This window comes from Mchenga conophoros, linkage group LG11 (assembly GCF_057382185.1).
Source record: "Mchenga conophoros isolate Kocher_MC1m ecotype Shallow Benthic linkage group LG11, M_conophoros_male_GT1.1, whole genome shotgun sequence".
NCBI classification, from domain to species: domain Eukaryota; kingdom Metazoa; phylum Chordata; class Actinopteri; order Cichliformes; family Cichlidae; genus Mchenga; species Mchenga conophoros.
Window position 1 is genome coordinate 27,244,963 of NC_140536.1, and position 21,447 is coordinate 27,266,409.

Genomic DNA, 21,447 nt, shown 5'->3' on the forward strand with positions numbered 1-21,447 from the left:
CCAAGCCAGCGAAACGGTCCAATCGCAGCGCCGTGCTTGGCGGGGCTGGGCGGAACGTTTACATCCCTGACAAAAAGGTAACAGGTTGCATTCCCAGCAGCAGCATAATGAACTTATTGCTGTGATAATTTCCGTAGGAGTTAGGTATTTCTGTTCAGGTTTCCGTGTGGGCTTTAATGGATGTCAGTCAATATATCTGAATTATTATCGGCATACAGGAGGCGACAGGATACGAGAGGAGCAGAAGATTAAGTTCAGAAAAAAGAGGTAAGTTCACGCTGGGTTTGGGACTTCTCATAGCCAGACAGCTAAACCAGACAGGCGCCGCTCCTCAGACAGTTACTTTGACGCTTTGTGGGTTTCTGGTGCTGCCAAACGGCACTTATTTTTGATTTATGGCAGTTATCTAATAGTTTATTTGGTAGTGTGTCACTGTGAGCCAGTGTAGCTGAGCAGCTAACGATGGTTCGAGAGAAACAGCGCTACCAGCTAACGTTACTCCAAGATAACTTTTGGATTTGCCCGTTAATGAGGGGAACCAAATGACAAATAAAACAGAATAATACGTCTCTTTAAGACAAATGTAAGAATAGCGAAGGTAGGCTTAATGTCAGAGGTTTAACTTTTAAAACCATTAAGTTGTTTAGAAATGAGCCAGGTGTTTCTGTGTACACCTGTGGGACCAGGCGATCTGTCACTGGAACAACGGTACAGGAGGAAGGTTTTTAGCACAGAGCTCAAAGGGATAAATGCAACTGTAGGGAAACCATTAAAGGATTGAACCCGGGTAAACAATGGATAAACATGCATTTAGAGTACACCTGCTTTTGTTCTCTTCACAGCTCATGTGAAACTGATGACACGGGCAAGAAGGAATAGCAGATTATAGTTTTGAGGTGGGGAAAGGCTCATGGATTGGGTCATGAATTTCACTAATTATAGCATTGAGCCTGCAAAGCTTCGGGTACAGTTTCAGAACTCGTAATGTGGTGGGAATGCCTCACATTGGACTAACAGATAAAGACCTGTGCCGTGTTACACGTACAAGCAGCTGATACACTCAAGTGTGCAGATAAAACGCCATAAAGTGAGTCTCCCACACTGACACACTTTCCGCCCCTGTATGTGTAAAGGACAGAGAGACCAGTGTCAGGAATTTGGAAAAAGGAGGGGTGTATTTATGTGCTCCTACTTTTGTGTCATTTTTTGTACATTGTTATGCAAATGAACTCCTTTGACCTGAGAAGAGGAATAAATGGGTGTTTGTTTGAGGGTGAAAGAGGATGAGGGCTTGGTGTTATGTCAAGAATGTAATGGAGAGGGAGTATACTCTGAGGACTGAGTACCTGACTGTCCTTTAAAAGCAGAAGAGAGAGTACAGCACTTGTATCTCTGTTGCTTACATGATCACATTTGTGATTTGCAGGACAGTCCTGTAAAACTTTATGATTCACTTGGAAGAAAAGGAGGATTAAATGTGTTTTTACAGCATCCATATGCCAGCTTTATAGCATGCTGTAAACTAGCTCTCAAATAGTCCAACTAGCAATGAGTTGATGACAGTTTGAATTGATTTGTTTTGTTTGGGTTTTTTTAAAGGCAAATATTTTCAGATGTGGTGTTTTGATTCTTCCTTGTTTAGTGTCTGGCTGTTTTCCATCGCTTTCAACCTCATTCAGCACACAGACGTTTACATTTTCATTCTTAAGACGTTTATACAATGCTTACCAAATTTATTAGACCCCCGTGCATTGTAGGGTTTATGGCACATCTGCCCTAAATTGACAGTATCGGTAACCAAAATCATTTTTATGTTTCTGTTCTTTAAAAGTTCTTTAATCAAAATTCTGTTTTGGAAGCAAAAATCTTAATTATTGCTTTATTTTTTTTATTTTATTTTTATTTTTTACGGAAGTAGTAAAGCGCATTATTATTTTTCTGCTTAAGATGTGTAATTAGAAAAACTTTTTCTGCCAAGTCCAGTTTTGTGGCTTTATGAGGACAGAAGCTCCGCCCACTTGCTCTTCAAACCTTCTGTTTGCTTTTGGTAGCCAATAAAAAGAAAGTTTAAAGGGAGAGCAGCTAAATGAATTGTTTCGGGTGTTTATTAATTGAGGAGTGAAACCAAAGACCAGTATAGGATAAACAAGGTTTGTTTTGAACTGTGACTCATGCAAAGCTGTTCTCGTACGAGAACGAGAGAAGACTGGCTTTACTTAAAAGCATAGCACGTGCTTACGTATTTGTAGTGCTTACGTTTTGACATGAAGGGTTGTTTTTACACCCTAAGGATATGTTTTTGGCACATGTTGCCATCACCCTTGTCTGCCATCTCCAGCTGTGTCATTTTTGGGCCAGTCTAGAGATGATGCTATCACATTAGCCATGTGGATTCTGAGTCAGCAGAGGCATGTGATTTCACACGTTGCCGTTGTTTAATTTTTCTCCTCACCCATTCTGATGTCCTAATTCTTTTTTTCTTTTCCTTTCCACCTTAGGTCTTAAAATGAAAGCAGCTTCAATTCAATTTACTTTTTGAGAATTGAGTTTGAGGCCGCAGGCCCGTCTGCATAGCTGCAGGGTAGCACGACTCTCATGAAATTACAAAAGCTCCAGATATAGCTGTGCAAGCAAAGCTGGTCTGTTATTAAAGTTGCAATACTCATAGTTAAGATTCTGGATCTCCAGAGTGAACACTGTTTAGTCGCTTATTGGGTAATGGATTGCTTTCTGTATTTAAAAAAATAATAATTTCTGTGTTTTACAGACCTGAAACAATCACCTTAGGTGTGACATGTTAGTTTCACATCACGAGTTTAAGATCAAAGGAGAGCTTGTTTGCCATCCTACTCTCAGTATAGAAAGCATGTTTATTTAGAGTGCTGTGGAGAAAAAAAACTTTGGAGTGAAGCCTAAAAGCAAAATTTAAGTATTGAAAATGACTTCTTTTAATCAGATGGACAGTGTGACAGAAGAGAAAGGGGCAGGAGCAGCAGGGGTAGTTATAGCATTCCAGAATTGCTGCCCTCATTTTCCGCCCCACATCAGCTGGACAATGGGATGAGTTCTCCTTCAACCTCGTCCCGCTGTCGGAGCTGGAAGTGCCTTCCTCCTCTGTGACAAATAAACAGATATTCTCAGACAGACATGTTTCTGCTTTACAGTTTGGTTTCTTTACATCAGTTTGGCTTACTTGTTGCTTTACGGGTCACACCAGTTTAGATGAGTATGTCCCATTAAATCAAAGATTACTAGTTAGTGCACTATCTTGCGTGTCTGTGCTGCAGTCGTCAGTGGACCACACTTTTGGTTGACCTTGGTTTACAAGAGTGGGCTGAAAACTTTATGCTCAGCTTCACAAACTTGTTGTGACACACAGCGCTTCTTCTGTGGTTCCCAAAGGGTGAAAAAAATCGACCAGCTGCACACAGATACCTTCGAAGGTCATTCTCAGTGACGTCACTCCATTCATTGCTGGGCCAGTCATTACCTTCTTATCTTGCTCCGAAACTGTTTCATATATAAAACCCCTTTTCATAGTTACCACTCCTGCTTGTCTCACTTCTATCTCAGAGGAGCTTGGCTGGTTTGTCTTGTCATACAGATTAAAAAGTTAGTATAGAAATTTTTAAAAAGTGTTGCAATAATTTATGGAAGTATGTGTCTGTGGAAATAGTTATCTATTCGATGGCTACTTTTGTAGCCAGTCCTTTGTAAGGACTGGAGGAGAGGGAGGGTTGTTTTGGAGGAACAGCTTGACTTTGGATTTTATCACACTCAGCACTGATAAGAAGAGAAAAGTGGAGTGTTTCTCTCTCTCTTTCTCTCTCACTTCACCCTCCCTCTCTGTTTCCCAGCCCACTTTCTGTCTGTCACCTCCAAAGGCTGCAGACAGGAAATGGAAGGTGCAGAGCGCAGAGGTGGGGGGTAGTTTTGTAATAGTTTGGGAGAGAGTTGAATGAACCATACTATTGTGCTGTCCTGGGGGATGGGGTTTACTGGGTGACCTAAAACAAGTTATTATCAGTAGTGATGAAAAAGGCTGGCAGTGACTAAGCTTAAACAAGTGCAATGAATGGAAACATTATTTTAGAAATCCTCATTTTGTGTATTCAGGAAGTGTAAAAAGTTAGGATTAGGCAGTCAAGAAAAAGATGAATTGAGAAATTTCAGATATAGTTAATGAAAGCAGTAGTGACACTTGACTAGTTGCTGTAGTAGCTGTCTGTGTTCAAGGTGTCAAAGTTCAGTTGAGGGAATTCGATTTGGAAACTTCGAAGAGCTTCAGAAGGCTTAGTTGGTCCTCACAGGGGAAAGTGATATGTGGGTGTGTGCTCTCAGGTTAATGACTAATGGAGCGCACTGAGGTTAAAGTCCACATAAGCAGTAAAGAGCTAGAAAGCGCCTATAAATCTCAGAACACGTATTTTAAAAGGAAGTCTGTGTCTCTTATTTTTTACTTTTCAGAATTACCTGTTAATTAAAGTCTACTGTCTATACATTTGTTTTCACAATTTGAGGAATTTTAAAGCTGACACTAATATTATACTTGACAAACAGCAAATAACTATATGAAGATCTGTTTTTAATAAACAATCAGTCTTGTTATAGAACCATGAGATTTTTTTTTTGACACTAAAAAATGGCCTTACAGTTTACAGTGAAAAATAATCTCATGTGTGCAGGTCAGGTGGATGAACGATGAGTCACAGTATCTTAATGACATCAAAGACTGCTATTTACTCAAAGTTATTATCAGCTGATGTTTGAGGTGTGGCTCTCACCATATATTTTTCAGTATTACTCATTTTCTTTTTGAGGTGTGGAAACACTTGCACACACATACCTCAGCTAAATCTTTCTATTCTGGGAAAAATCTGACACATGCACAAATTCCTCTAAGTTTTTCCCTCCCTGCTTCAATACAGTAATACAGCTGATAGAAGTAACCATCTTATCAGAATAAAAGCTTGATGTGCAACATTGTTATGTAGTCATACTTTGGTAGAGTCACAGAATTTTATCTAGAGGGTGGTTGTAACAAAACAGGTTGTCCATTATTGGTGGTCCAGAAGTCAATGTCCTCATGGAAAGCAAAGTAGAAGTATCTTTGATCATTTCCCTTTTTAAAAAAAAATCTAAAACATTCATATAAGGTATATATTGTTGTACCTGCACTTTTAAATCATATAGATGAAATATAAAAACATACAAGAGAGAAACTGGCAAAAAAAAAACTGAGCCAAAAAAATCAAATGAAACAAAAGATCTGTGTGTCATGAGGGGGTTTTACCTAAAATGTGATTTGATTGAAGAAAATTTGGTGCAGACATTTAATATTACAGGTAAAACATTAATGGAAATACAGCATATAGAAATCAAAATATCAGAAACAGAGTTTACATGTTGAAAATCATGAACATCTTCATTCATAGCTTTAACTCTCTTAGGTGAGCTTTTTTGCAATGTCTTGAAGTAGTCTTTAAGAATAGTTCTCCAGGCTTCTTAACAGACATTCAAAGCTCTTTTGTTCTTTTCTCTGTTAAGATGATTCCACATTGCTTCAATAATGTTGAGGTCTAGGCTCTGGGAGGTCAATCCATAACCAATAGTGTTCCAATGTGGGGGTTTTTTTCCATCCAGGTATGCTTTTACTACATTGGCAGTGTGTTTCAAGCTGAAAAATAAAGCTGCTGCCAGTCAGAGTAATTCTAGATGGTATTGCATGAAGCCTCATCAGTCTGACGAGGCTTTGGAAAGCAGTAGATGGATCAACTGAAGGGGTCAGATGCATCTTTTATGTTCTGTATCAAGTCTTTGCTGACACATTTCTTCCTTTCTTAAGGACATGAATTTCAGATACTGTTCAGCTGCCCATGATTGTTTTTTTTGGGGGGGGCTGCTGCTTGGCAAAAGAAAAGAAAATGTCAAGGACTTGAGTGAAAAAGTAGTTGGTGCTCAAAGACAAAATTTGAAAGACCTTCAGCAAGCCTGGAGCGCTATTGTTCAAGGCCATGTTAAGAAAACACAAGAATGTCTGGCTCACTGGAAGAAAAATATAAAGAAATGAGGGCGCGCTTAATACTTGGCACAGTACTGTTAGTCTCAAGCCAGAATTTTTTTTTTTTTAAATTACAAAAATATATCTAACTTCTTCTTATTCTACTATTGCCAGTATGACCACACCATCTTCAGGTCAGACGACCCCGGTGGACTATGGTGTCCAGATCCGCTTCATCAATGACTATCAGAATGGTGGAGGGCAGCCTGCACCCCAGCCCAAGACCAAGACTCAGACCACATCTAAATATGGTGTAGCAGTCAGAGTGCAGGGAATTGCTGGCCAACCATATGTGGTTCTGAAGGATGGACAAAAAGGAGATTCGTATGGGGTTCAGCTCAAGACCGAGTACTCCTCTGGCTATAATAGCCTTCCTCGGAACAGAGGGAAGGCAGAGCCAGGAACAGAGGGAGGTTACATAGGAGGAGGAGAGCAGGGAGGGCTACTACGCCGGGCTCAGTCTCATGGGTCGCTTCTCGACAGGGATGGAGGGCCGAGTAACGAGGAGTATCAGTTATCTAGACCACCAGGAGATGGAAAGTCTGGTAGTTATGGGAATCTGGATGGAGGAATTGGAGTAAGGGGAGATAGAGAGCAGGGGTGGCATGTCAGTGATAGAGAGAGGGGCACTGAAAGAAATATCTGGCACGGTTCTTATCAGGCAGGGCTTAACAGGTCACTGGGGTCAGTGAGGGACAGTCCCGAGCCCCCTCCTCAGCCAAACGAGCTACACTCTAACAAGAGACAGACGTCTGTCAACAAGCTAATAAACAGGTTTGATAGTGCTAATGCTGGAGGCCAGCAGAGAGGACTGCCCCCTGCCCAGCAACGTCCAGGAGCTACATCTCCTCTCACCACCGCCAATCCCTACACCTCACCCCCATCGCCAACTCACAGCAGCTTGAGGCGCAGCCAGGGCAATGTCACCAAAATTCCTGGACAGCCAGCGAATCAGTGGGCCTCACTGGAGCCACAACGACCAAATCTGACTGAGGCACAAGTAAGAATTGGTTTTATTTGTGGTTGCACAATAAAGTAGATTTTCAGTGAGCTTTGACCACCGTAAACCGTGCACTATTGCAAGAGTAGTTTTCTGATCTATATCTTAAGGTGACCCCTGACCTTTTGCTGGACCAGGGTCAGAGTGCAGAGCTGAGCAGTGAGGAGGAGCAGGCCATGAAGACCATATACAACATCCTGAGACAAGGGTACGTGCTTTCATGTTATTAGCTCTGCTCGCATTCAGCTAATTAAATAAAATGGTAGAAAAGCAAATAGTTACGTGTTTGTAAATTCGTCATTTGACCAGTTTCTCATTTTCACAGGAGTAGTGAAACCGATGTCATCGTGAGGCACAAAGTAAAGCTCATCTTCCAGAACATTCAGCACCTTAAGGTTTGCTTGTTTTGAAAGTGTCAAATTCTATAAGTTTTTCTTTTGCTGTCCACTGAAGAGACCGTTTTCATCTATGTCCACTATGTTGACAGCCCAAACAAAGCATGAGGGAGGAGTGGATGAGTGAGAAAAGAAAGCTTGAGGAAAAGGTGGTTGCACTACAAACTGCACTGCTGGAAGAAAGGAAGGTAAGTGGAGCATAGAAAAAGAAGTAAGACAGAGATATTGATATCTATACTTTCGTGTCTTTCTTGTAGTTTGTATTTTGTCCTATTTACTGTTTTTTGGTGTCACTGTGCTCCTCTTTGCTCTCTTTTTGGTCCCCTCACCCTCCAATCGGTCGAGTTTTCTTTGTGTTAAAAGGGAGTTCTTTCTCCCAAACGTTGCTACGTGCTTTATCATCTGATTGTTGGGGTGGTCCCAACGATCCTTTGCAGTTCAATATAAATACCTTGAGCTGACTGTTTCAGTAAACTGGCGCTGAGTAAGTAAATTTACACTAAACTAAAACTTCAGCAGTGTTAAAGTGACGCATTATGATAATAATAATGAGTAGGACAAATTGAGCCATAATGTGAACTTTGAACCATATCTGTAGTCACATTATCTTCAGTTTCAGTGGAAACTGTGCACTAGATTTTAAGACGGTTCCTGTAGTTTCGGTGTCTTGTGGGACCTGACTAGTTTTTCTCAAATCAGCCTCAAGAAGGTGTTAACATTCAGAGTACCCTACCAGAGTAACTCGTTTCTGATTACACGGATCACATCTAGTGCTTCACATAAACACTCAAGCCACTCTTCTTGGAATGAGAGCAGCTACTCCACCAACCAAATCGACTCAGAAACTGTCCTCTGAGTTTTTGTGCCTTTTTAACAAATCTTACCAGGAGGACTGGGGGGTTCCTTAGCTTGGAGTGTGCTTCAGATTAATCCTCAGATTAATCCCTTAAGCTCTCTGGTCGGGTCAGCAGCACGCGCGCACACACACACACACACACACACTAATCTAAATAATTACCCATTATATGTTGTCTTAAGGAAGCTGGGCAGGTCTTAATCTCTAATAGCTCTTTATAACTTAAATCTCTTACACATATTGATTGGTGCACAAATGCAACCCTGCTTCAACATTTCCTAAAAGCCCATTGTTTATGCCAGCAGAGCAGACGGTGTTATGTTTCACTGCCCTCATTTATTCATCATGTCTGTCTGTGTGTAGGACTCTGTTAGCAATTCTGATCCTGCTCTGAAAGCAGAGCTGGAGAGTTGTCTGGATGAAAATCTGCAACTCCAGGAGATGCTGGACCGGAAGAAAAATGAATTAAACGAAACACAATCGGAGTAAGACCATAATGGCATGCACACACGCAAACACATTTACAAGGGAAAGCAGCAAAGGGCATGGTACTGCTACATGCTAGACAGTTGGATGACACAAGCAGCTACTGTAGCTTATTCACAAAACAAATGTGCCGGTTATATTCAAAGAATCCCTCACAGGCGTGTTTTTATTCTCATTTCCTTGAAGGCTGACTCATTTGCGTATGGATCGAGAAAACGCTGAGAAGCGGGTCAGAGATATGGAGGACCAGATGGCTGAGTTTCAAGATGAGCTGAGAAGAGAGAGCAGCAACAAGACGGTATCTCAGACATTTGGCCTCTCACACACACACACAAACACTGATGCACCGGGATCGTTTATCTCACCCCACTTTTTAAATAAACTGCTGTGTAGCTTCTATTTTTTACACTCGTTTGAAAAATCCTTTACTCTGAAACAGGAAGTTGATGTTCATTTCAGACATTTTTATGAGCGAGTGGTCAGAGTTATCAGGTTAATGCTGTATTTCCCTTGCATGTGCAGGATCTGGTTTCTTGTCAGGCGCAGCTGATGGAAGTTTTGCAACTAAAAAAGAAGCTGGAGGAGACACTGCGACAGAGAGAGAGGGAGCTTACAGCTTTGAAGGGCGCTCTGAAGGAAGAGGTGGCATCACATGACAAAGAAATTGAGGCGCTGCGAGAGCAGTACAGTGCGGATATGGACAAGCTCCGTAGCAGCATGGAGCAGGTGTCTCAGGTGTGCACTCACAGTAGCAAACTGAGCATCACTTACAGTTGGCATGTAGAAAGATGGATAAATACTTTATTGATCCAGGAAATTCTATTCTGTCATCATTATCCTGCCACGCTAATGCAGCGGGATAAAGAATAAAAGTTATGTAGGTACAAAACATTTTATATGTACAGCCATGTTAAAAATAAAGAAGAAAAATAAGTTAAAAAACTGAAATTGGTCAAACAGCCTGTAATTCTTAAGAAACAGCAGCAAGGAGGTTGTCTCATTCTTTCAGCTGCTTGGTTTAGGGGTCACCACATTAGATCATCTGCCTCCTTTTCTATCACACCAACCTTCCGCGTGTCCTCCTTCACTACATCCACGAACCTTTTCTGTGGTCTTCTCCTTCCTCCTCCTGCCTGGTAGCTCCATCTTCAGCATCCTTTGTACCACTATATTCCTCCTCTGCACATATGCAAACCATCTCAGCGTAGCCTCTCTTTGTCTGCTTGACCCGAGCGCTTCCATTAATGTACTCGTTTCTAATTTTGTCCATTCTGGTCACTCCTAATGAAAATCTCAATGTCAGTGCCATCGTCTCCAAACCATACATTAAAACAGATCTCACTATCTTGTAACCTTTTCCTTTCACTCTTACTGCTATCCGCTCCACCTTTCCAGCACTCTTTTTCCTCTCTTGTGCACTGTCTGCTGCTTTGACCCCAGGTATTTAAACTCGTCTGCCTTCACTATATTTACTCCTCGCATATTCGCTGTTATACCTGCCTCTTTCTCATTCACACACATGTACTTTGTCTTGATTCCGCGAGCCTTCATTCCTCTTCTCTCCAGAGCATACCTCCACCTGCTCGCTACTCTTACTACAGATCAGTGTCGACTGCAAACATCACAGTCCACAGTGATTTCTGGCTGACCTCATCTGTTAACCTGTCCACATCGCAAACAAGAATGGGCTCAATGCTGATCCCTGATGTAAACCCATCTGTCACTCCAGCCGTTCACCACTGTCTCGCTGTCCTCATACATGTCCTGCACAAGCCTCACATGCTTCTCTGCTACTCCTGACTCTTTGCTACTATCATATGCTCGCTCTCGATCCATAAGACACAGCTCCTTCTGACCTTCTCTATACTTCTTCACCAACACTTTGAAAGCAAACATCACATCTGTAGAGCTCTTTCTCAGTATGAAGCCATACTGCTGCTTCTTTATATTTCTAAAACAAGTTGAAGGATTTTAATACTGAAAATGGTTCATACAACAGAAAATGATTTAATTTCGATAGCCTTTCCAAGGACTGAGATGAAAGCTTTTCTGTGTGTTTGTGAAAGTGCAGCATTTGTTGAGTTTTACTTGAATATTTGAAAGGAAAAGCCATTCAAATGCAAAAAGAGTGATTTAACACACACTACGAAAGAGAAATGACACAACAGGTGATCAGTTTTTCTGTCTCCTACTTAAGTCTCATGCAGGGATTGAAGCAGAGCGCCTGCGTGTAAATGCGTCAGTTCGCTCCCTGCAGCAGCAGCTGGAGGACTGTCGAGATGAGAGCAGCCACTGGATGGAGCAGTTTCATTCGACCAGAGACGAACTTCGAACAACTAAACAAGAGTGAGTCTTAATACATTCTGATGTAACAGTCGTATCATTCGCAGTGTTTAGTCATCATTGCTGACCTGACTTTGACATTTCCAGTGTTCACGTGGACATGGATTTTTGTCATCATCTTGTCATGTTTTCCTTTGCACTCTCTTTACTAATGTGTTTCCATTCTTTCTCTCTCATTCTACCTGGTAAATGTTTCTCACCCTCTCTGTCAGAGAGACACCCAGCCACCCTGAAACACAGTGAGAGTCGCAAACTAAACAGTGTTTGTTTAGCTTTACTGAGCTGTAGATGTGCTGAACTGTGCTAACAACTGTCTATAGTGTCAAGGCCATTCGCTCTCAATAAACGTATTTCATGATTTTATTTTTAGCCAAATCAAAGTGTTTGTGTCTAAAACCAACAATCAAATATGGATCATATTTGTTCTAGTTCTACTTTTAATGTGTCTAGTTGTCTAGTCACAATTTGAACCTTAAAAAATTCTATTTTCCTGTTCTTCGTTGTGTTGATATAGTGGGCTGAGTTACTGTAAAACAGTGTCTAAGCATAAAGCTTTAAACGGACAGTTAACTCCAAAATCAAATTTACATCTTTTGTCCATGTCCATTAGATACACCTTGCTAATAACAAATTAGCACTTTTGAATCCTTTGTAGCACAGATTGATCAAAGCGCTGAAACATTCCTCAGACATTTTGGTCCATGTCGACATGATAGCATCGCACAGTTGCTGCAGATTTGTCAGCTGTCCATCCGTGATGTGAATCTCCTGTTCTCCACATTCCAAAGGTGCTCTGTTGAATTGAGTTCTTGTAGCAGTGGAGGCCACACTATTACACCAGCAACCTAAGCCTTTGATACAAGGCAAGCTGGATCCATGCTTTTCGTGTTGGACCCCAACATTTGAATGTCACAGCAGAAATCGACACTTCTCAGACCAGGCATCCTCTTCTGTTGTCCATTTTTAGTGAGCCAGTGTGAATTTTAGCTTCAGTTTTCTGTTCTTCGCTGGCAGCAGAGGCGCCAGGTGTGGTCTTCTTTATACAATAGCCCGTCTACTTTAAGGATCAATATTTTGTGTGTTAGAGGCTCATCTCAGTTGTAATACGAGATTATCTGAGTTACTGCCCCCTTCCCACCAACCTAAGGAATTCTGGCTATTCTCCTCTAACCGCTGGCATCAGCAGGGCATTTTCCCCAGAGAACAGCCGCTCACTGGATATTTTGTCTTTTTTAGACCATTCTCTGTAAACCATAGAGACACAGAGTACGGAAAATCCTAATAGATCAGCAGTTTGTGAAATACTCAGACCAGTCCATTAGGCACGAATAACCATGCTACATTCAAAGTAACTTAAATCATCTTTCTTCCCCATTCTGATGCTGTTTCACCTTCAGTTTTGACCATGTCTAAAGCTGTGAGCCTAAATGCATTGAGTTGCAGCCATGTGACTGGATATTTGTGTTAATGAGTAGTTAAATGGGTGTACCTAGTAAAATAGAGTATATATCCATCTATTTTATTTGCTAATGTCTATGGAGAAATCATAACCATAAAACTTTTTTTAAACTCAGTCAGCAGTTTAATCTAAGAACTGGGGCGATCGTGGCTCAAGAGTTGGCAGTTCGTCTTGTAATCGGAAGGCTGCCAGTTCGAGCCCCGGCTCGGACAGTCTCGGTCGTTGTGTCCTTGGGCAAGACACTTCACCTACCGCCTACTGGTGTTGGCCAGAGGGGCCGATGGTGCGATATGGCAGCCTCGCTTCTGTCAGTCTGCCCCAGGGCAGCTGTGGCTACAACTGTAGCTGCCTCCACCAGTGTGTGAATGTGAAAGTGAATGAATAGTGGAATTGTAAAGCGCTTGAGGGTCTCGAAAAGCGCTATATAAATGCAATCCATAATAAATATTTTCACTTTTCACGTGCACAATCTTTATTTATTAAAAAAAAAAGCACTACAGAGGAAAAATGTGTAAATTAGATTTTGGCATAAACTGTCCATTTTAAGATGCTGAAGTGTGGTGTGGATGGCCTTATTTGTGTGTGTTTAGCAAAAACTATAATATAGACTTTTTTTTCTTGTGAATTTATTTGACTGCTATGTGGTAGCTGGAAATCAATTTATTGTGTCACTTAAAAATAATCTTTTACCTCCATGAAAACACCAAAGCAAATTCTGATACATCAGAATGATTAACGAATACAATCAAACTGCTCTTGATCAGATAATAAAACATTATTTAAAACAATTATATATGGATTGATTGGTTAAGATCAGATGCACGTGCACATTTCTTAGACTCCTGCAAACCCGTCTGGAGAAGGAGGAATTTGAGGAAGAATTAAAGGAACTCCAAGACAAAATGACTTCCATGAAACAACAGACACCAGACTCCAGCCACACACAGACTCTCAGCCAGGTGCAGTAGACAAACGCTATACTTCATCTGATCACGGAGGCTTTGCTGAATGATCTGTTTAACAAGATGTTACATTTTTGTTTAGGAGCTCCAGCAGTGCAAAGCTGATTTGCAGAAGGGCAAGTCTGAGGTAGAGAAAATGAGGGTGGAGTTTGACAAGAAGGTCATGGAGGTCATCTCTTTGAAAAAATCTCACCAGAACCAAGAGGCTGAACTGAAGTATGAGATTGACAGGTTGAAGGGCCAGTTACAGAAGGCCAAGGAGGACTTTGCTAAAGCACAAGAGAAAAATAAACGGGTAGGTTTAATCTCCCAGCAAAAATAATAATAATTTAAACTCCTGTTTTAATCATAAAAACTAGCCAGTTTGGTCGACACATTTCTCTGAATGTGGTAGTTTTGGTATTAAAAGCATCTGTTTAAATGACTGTGGTTTATCCTCTGGTTTATCTTTTGTCTTCCTGCCTGTAGCTGCCAGACCCAGCAACCATCTCAGAGCTAGAGCAGAAGCTTAATGAGGCCCAAGGTGAAGTTGCCCAGCTCAAAAAGAAGCTCTCATTGACTGAAGAGGAACTAGACACCAGTAAGGCACAGCTAAGCAGAGCTCACCTGGACATTAACTCGCTCCATGATGCCCAGCAGGAGCAGGAGGAGGCGACTGCTCGTCTAAAAGAGAAAATCTCAAGATTAGAGGTAAGGTTGCATCCCTTACAGCACCACCCAGCTTAGTGATGCCTGGGAAACTGTTCACATTAAGGCTTATTTGGATGTCCTCTGTGGTTTCCTCAGGCTCAGCTGCAAAGCAATGCTACAGAGAGCTCAGAGGCAGAGCTCGCACTCCACACTGAGGTTAGAGGCCTGAGATCTGAGCTCGATGAGGCTAAGAGGAAAGCCTCCAGGCTGAGCCAGGAGCACCGTGAACTCAGCCAGCGTTTGGAGGATACAGAAAAGGACAAGGAGGCCCTCAAACAGACCATCAGCCAGCTCGAGGACACTAAACAACAGCAGGAGAGAGCTCTAGAGAAACTCAACAAAGACGTAAGAAGGATGGATCATTTTTATACCTGTGCAAATGAAAAAAAGTCTATATCTTGTCCTCTCTGCTCACTGGAGGATACACAGCACAATTCATTCTGTTTTTGTTTTGTCCTGCCTGCCTCCGTCCTTCTGTCAGTATGACTCTCTAAACGTATCCTTAAGAGAAGAAACGCAGGCTCTCAGGGTTCAACTGGAAGAACAGAAAGAGCGAGCACGCAAGGAAGTGCAGGAGGTGCAGCGTCACGAAAACGATGCTCACTCTGAGCTGGAAAAAAGCCAGATGAATAAACGGAAACTGGAGGAAGAGGTGTGTGCCTGTGGTTTAAGGACTTGTGTTTTTAACCTTTTGACTGAGTTTCTTTTTTTTTTTTTTTCATTGTATTCATGTATAGACAGGTAACGAGGAAAAAAAACTGTCTGATTAAGGCCCTGCATGGTGTAAAATGATCCTTCATTTCAAAGGGAATCAACCCAAACTGTTATGGCACTATATCCTGTCTGAATAATAATCAAGGGTTTAATTCTACTTCCTCTAGCACATGCATGACATTTCTAAAAAAAATCTGATCGCTCTAACTAGATATCACGGCAGAAGAAGGAGCTGCTTCTTGCATGTGAGGAGAGAGACAACCACCAGCTGGATAAAGAGCTGCTCGCCAACAGGCTGCGCCACCTGGAGGGAGAGCTGGAGGCCAGCAAAAACAGCCACAATGAGAAAACCCGAGAGATTCGCATCCTGGAGGTAAGCGGCTCATCTGCTCCTCTCCTGGTTTGGGAGAATGAGTCATTTGGGAGTGTAACCCATGGATATTGTGCTCACAGCTTTTAATAGTTGTGCTCTGCATGCACTGACTCTGTGACAGTCTGCACATCTATTACATTTATAAATCAAGGGTAGCATAGCTATCAAAATATGATAAATGCTGATTATTTTAATAAACACAAGTAGTGTGATTTATTTATTAGTGTGGTTTTTCCAGCGGTGTCTCCTCTGAGCAGCTTATTAAACTGATCTCTTCTTGTTTCTATCAGGACAAACTAAAGCGTTTGGAGGTGGAGGTGGAGGAGGAGAGAAGCAGTGTGGATATGCTGACTGATCGTGTGGCTCGCAGCAGAGACCAGATCGATCAGCTCCGCTCTGAGCTCATGCAGGAGAGATCCTCGAAGCAGGACCTGGAGCTGGACAAGAATGCAATGGAGAGACATGTATGTGCACATGCACCAAATTTGTTTGCTAAGTTAACCAAAGTATTGTTTAACTCTCATGTATTATCGATTTAATTACAAATAAAGCCTTTGGGTTTGCATCCAACATGTCTATACTTTTTAACGTCATATTTGCTCATGTCTGTCTTTGCAGCTGAAGGAGCTGAGGAGTCGTGTGGTTGACATGGAGGGTCAGTCGCGTACCTCTGTAGGAGTCTCCCAGCTGGAAAGCAAAATCCAGGAGCTGGAAGACCGTCTGCGGAGCGAAGAGAGGTGCAGTGAAAACAGCAACTACTGCACTCATGTTGATCTATATAGTGAAACTATTTATTTATTGCTGTGTTTGAGAATGTTTTTGTAGATTTTTGTATAGAAATGTAAAGAATGAGTCTGACATTCCTCTTACTCACAAAAGTGATTATTATGCATTGTTATTAGTGAGCCACCAGAGCACTGACGTTTATGCTTAATGTGCTTCAGCATTCAGCGACCCTGCTCTATAATTTTATGTAGTCTGCCACTTCATTCCTGTGGTTCCTAGATGCTTCCACTTTGCAGAAATGATGAAATGTCACAGACCATTACAGTACCACACTCAGTTTCAGTGAGCTCATTTGAACAACTCATTTGTTCACAAATGTTTGTAAAGGCAGACTGTATGGTTAGGTGCTTGAAATTACACCTGTGACCGAGAACATCTGATTTAAACGATTAGGACATGTGGCTTTTGTCCAAATAGAGTATGCTACTGTTTTGTTCCAGATGGCATCACAGGTATTAATTGATGACGATCATGAGTTGTTGTTCAGGACAATCCTAAAATCTAGTAAATTAAACGTTTCATTAAATTGGTTTTGTAGGTTTTCTAGGTCGTGCTCGTTTTTCTGTCAAGTGATTGAGTCACTGTTTCTAGTTGTAACATGTAACAGCAGTGAGTTGGTAAGCGGTTTTGCTCAGTAGCTGAGAAGTCTTGCTTTCTTTTTCTGACTTCAAGAGAGAAGAACACTGTGTTGGCAACACAACGTCGTTTGGAGAGGAAGCTAAAAGACCTCAATATGACACTGGATGAGGAAAGACAAACACACACTGAACAGAGAGACCAGGTATAAATATTTACCATGTGCTGAATGTAAATACAGAAATCCACTCACAGAAAGTGGAAAAGTTGAAACACATACTGGCAAACCATGCTTAAATGTCAACTGGTGTTGCAGCTTGCTCTGAGAGTGAAGGCTCTGAAGAGGCAGGTGGATGAAGGAGAGACAGAGCTGGAAAGGTTAGACGGAATGAGAAGAAAAGCTCAGAGAGACCTGGAGGAACAAATGGAGCTGAAAGAGGCTCTGCAGACCAGAGTCACAGCACTGGAGACTGAGCTTAAGTAAGCGCTTCCTTTTCCTGTCCCATTCCTCTTTTCTCTTCCAATTTGTTACTCAATGTGAGCTTCTGGTAACGATTATGCAAGGCTCTTCTTGGCAGCCAGATTATCGTGTGTGTGTGTGTGTGTGTGTGTGTGTGTTTAATTGAGAGAGACACCATCTCCTCCTACTTGCGTCACAGAATGAAAAAAACTGCATTCACATGATGTAATAATCAGTGAACTCACATTGTTTAGCTGTGACACATTGATACAGACACATGGTAAAGATTCACACAGCCTCCCTAAGGTGCAGCATTACACAGTCTGATGTGTGTAAAACATTCCAGCAATCAGCCACATGTGGATCGGCGATTTCATTAAACTAAAACGATACATTACTCATATACCACAGGGGAAATTAAATTACAAACATCCTCTAACGAGTTCCAATGAATTGCATGTAGTTCTTTGGTTTTACCAGCAGAGGGCGGGGTATCCAACCACTTTAAGGATGATCAGACTCGTGCTCAGATGTTGATGTGCACTCATCATGGACATGGACATTTTGGGCTTTTAAAGATTTCTTTGAATTGTTCTGTCTTCAATGGTGGATTGATTGTACAGCAAGCATCTTCAATGACTAATAAAAAACAAGAATTAGGTTTAAATTGACTTTGGTATTTGGTAAGGCCAAGGCCTATTAACACTCATTAGTGATCGTGGTTAACTACAGTTGATAGTTTCTCTTTGCTGGCATAAAAATAATTTTTTGACAGATCTCAGTGAAAATCTAAGAATGAGAATTATGGATTTAGGTCTCTTGGAGCCATTTCTAAACAATTTCAGATTCCAAGGTCATGATTTCAACCAATCATAATGTAAGCACAAGTTATTCAGCTCTGTCACCAGTTTTCCAAGAAGACCCAAACGGTTTACCTCAGATGACACAAAGATTTTGTTATTTAACCACAATGACATGAGGTATGTTTGGATGATTAAAGGTGAAGCTTTCCAACGTAAAAACACTGTACAAGCTGTCAAGCATGTAAACACCTAGATGGTTTAAACTTGGACACAGTTGTTTGTTTTAACAGGACAATGATCCCAAACATAAATCAAAATAGTTTTTTGAAATGGATAAAAAAGACAAACATTAAGCTTCTGGAATGGCATTCCCAAAACCCTGACCTGAACCGTATTGAAAGACAGTCTTTTTTCCCTTATCAAACCTGACGGCAGCTGATTTTGTGAATGTGGTTACTGATAGTGATTATTATGTCTCACAGGAGGAAAACTCAGGCAGCAATACGCCCAGCTTTGGATTCATCAGCTCTCAGCTCAGACGATGACGACAGTCTTTACGATTCCTCCACCATCACCTCCATCCTCACAGAGAGCAACCTTCAGACCAGCTCCTGTTAAAGCAACGCTCTGAGAGCAGGTCGAAGGTGGGAAAATAAAACTCTGCCAAGACTATGGAGGAGAGTGTGCAGTTTATAGGCTTGGAGTAAGGCCAAAAGGCACTACAGACAATGAGGCAGGGGAACCTGGGGAGGTAATGACATTTTTTTTTTTTTTTTTTTTTTTTTGCATACCAGTATGAATTGAAGGAAACAAAACATCCTCAACATTTGAGGGAATTTCCTTCAGCATTCAATATATGCAGGTGTCCTCCAGGGTACAGTTGAAATCCCTCCATTTGATGCACATTGTACACCAGCAGACACTGGGGACTAGTCAAAAGCCTCCAGCATACAAAAACGTATCACTAACCAAGTCTGTATGTTAACTGCATGAGAAGAAATACAATCTGAAACAAAACAAAAAACAAGCAGGTTATGATTTTCTTTTTTTTGTTTGTTTTTGGTACAAGTTCATCATGTCTTTTTCAGGGATGAAGCCTCTGGTCAAGCACTTAAAGCTGATCGTCTTGCCTTGAGCGAAATCCTCATCATTTCCTTATTTACATGTTGGACTTTTTTCCTCTGCTCTTGTTCTACACAATGCAAAGAAATGACGTAGATTTTCTAACAAACGTGGACCAAATGTTGACACTGCGAGCATTAATTGTAGATACAAACAACCTCACATAAAAAAATCTTACATTTTCTGAAAGTTAAATTACTAACACAACCTTATGTGGATTGCATTTTGTTGTTTCTGAATAAAAAGTGATTTTTTTTTCACTGAAAACAAAAATATTTAGTTTTTGTTTAAATTTTTAGCTATGGAATATGTCCGATACATTTGAGACATTCAATGACAGAATTCAATGTCAAATAATACACAGGGAAGCTGAATTGTACAATTATAACAAAATTGCCATCTTATATTTATTGTTTTGGGGAGAGACATAAATTCTGTTTGTGGTGTGATGGGAGAAATGGGAAGAATGTGTGAAAGTTCAGGTTAGACTTACCTGGTGAGTCTTTTCTGCATCTGAACAGGATTCCTGGTTTTCCAGGATTTCCAGTGTTTTGGTTTTGTGGTCCATCCTGACAGGAAACAGTCTTTTCACTTAACAACTGTTCTGAATATGAAATGAAAAAGCCTTTTCACTTTTAGAGCAAAAGTAGTGGCCAAAATTTTCAATTAGTCAGAAGATTAAAGCTGCGCAGCTCCTGTGCATTCCCTTATATCAAACCAGTTAAACTTATGCTGTATCTACTTTGTATGTAATTATAATGCCTTGAAGTTGTTAAAGAATCATCTGTAATTCACTTGACAATGAGTTTTGTAAATGTTTTTTTTTTTTTTTTTTTTTTTTTTAAATTTTGTAAACATTTTTGAAAAATCAGTTGAAGTTAAAATCACTTTTTTCCGTAGTGTAAAACTGTTTTCAGAGAAACTGGAAAATAGTAATGAATATGATTTATTAAATGCAGATAAACATGTTGAATCAAAAGATGCTGGTACGCTGTCATTGTTGGCTGGAAACATTTAAAGCTGTCTGTAATTAAGTTTGTTTGTTTTTTTGTATTGCAATAATTAAGCCACATTAAATCTATTAATTTAAAGAGGACAACAGCCCTACTTCACAGTGAAAGTTTTTACTTGATAGGATTTTGTACCCTAGCCTGCCTCTCTTTCTGTGTATCTCTCATTGACTGAGACAGCAGGGTCCATATTGTCATGATGGCATCATAGTGTTGCTGCACAGCCATGAAGAGATTCTCCCGTTCCACCACATCCCATAGGCGCTCTGTTGGTTTGGATTGAGATCTGGTGACAGTGGATGCTATTTGAATACAGTGAACTCATGTTCAAGAAAACAGTTTGAAATGATTTGAGTTTTGTGACATGATACGTTATCCTGCTGGAAGCAGCCATCAGAAGAGCACAGTGTGGTCATAAAAGTACGTACGAGCCCCCGGCCTCTCGGTCACTCAGGCGCAGCTGGCTGCCGGCGGAGCTCACGGGCGCGTCACTGCAACTCCCCCTGGCTTCTGCTCCGCGGCTGCTGAGTGAGCCCTCATCTGGGACTCTCCTCAGCTCTTTCTGGGACAGTGGCGTGGCTGCCCCTCTGTTGGTCTTCCTTGGTCTCTTGTATTCTGGGGGCCTCTGGATGTCTGGAGTTTTGATCTCCACCATACCTGCTTCATGCCCTGGAAGACAGGGCTGTGGCCCCCCCACACCCTCTAGCAGATCATTACATGAAGGAACCTTTTAAAAAAACAAAAAACAAACGCGTCCATGCTCACAGGTGTACACACGGGTGATCACACCCACAAACTACACCCTTTTTGGCTCCTACCTCAAAGCACACTGTGTTCTGTTGATCTTATGTGCTGCACAATAATGTTTAATATTTAGTATTTACTGTCATATTCCCATATATCATTATGATGTTGTTTATTCTATTACTCTTGTTCTCTTCTGCTTGTTTTCTTTTTTCTTTCTCAGCAGGTGATCCAGGTGATTGATATATGCATTTTTTTTTCTTCTTTTTTTTCTTTTTCTGCTCATTCTGTTGGTTTTTGGTTTTTGCCCTTCTCCCCCGTCCCTCTTCTCAGCTGTTTCTCTTTCCCTCTTTCTTTCTCCCCTTCTTTCCCCCAGTCAAGTCTGTCCCATATTCAGTAAGTGAAAATAAAATAAAATTTAAAAAAAATAAAAATAAAAAATAAAAGTACGTACATGATGAAGAACAATATTCAGATACGCTCTAAATGATGCTCAGTTGGTACCAAGCGCTCAAAGTGTTCCAAAAAATATCCCCCACACCATTACACCAGCAGCAGCCTAAACTGTTGATACAAGGAAGGAATTTGTAACCGCAGACATTAGCCT

General features: G+C 41.1%; 1 protein-coding gene across 4 annotated transcripts; it reads left to right on the forward strand.

Moving 5' to 3' along the window:
* The first annotated feature begins 66 nt into the window (after positions 1–66).
* cgna (cingulin a) lies at positions 67–20,187 on the forward strand. 4 transcript variants are annotated; one of them, XM_085292066.1, is made up of 21 exons: positions 67–267; positions 6,176–7,061; positions 7,172–7,269; positions 7,387–7,456; positions 7,549–7,644; positions 8,676–8,797; positions 8,985–9,096; positions 9,321–9,533; positions 10,996–11,144; positions 11,354–11,380; positions 13,439–13,559; positions 13,645–13,857; positions 14,031–14,252; positions 14,349–14,597; positions 14,734–14,904; positions 15,178–15,339; positions 15,630–15,803; positions 15,958–16,076; positions 16,798–16,906; positions 17,018–17,181; positions 18,447–20,187. In XM_085292066.1, exons 2-21 carry the CDS (start codon positions 6,177–6,179, stop codon positions 18,580–18,582), a joined length of 3,612 nt encoding a protein of 1,203 aa, XP_085148192.1. In that variant the 5' UTR covers positions 67–267; position 6,176; the 3' UTR covers positions 18,583–20,187. The 4 variants fall into 4 exon arrangements, with proteins under 4 accessions (XP_085148192.1, XP_085148194.1, XP_085148195.1 ...); XM_085292068.1 differs by having other exon boundaries at positions 7,199–7,269; XM_085292069.1 differs by lacking the exon at positions 11,354–11,380 and having other exon boundaries at positions 7,199–7,269.
* The last annotated feature ends 1,260 nt before the right edge of the window (positions 20,188–21,447 follow it).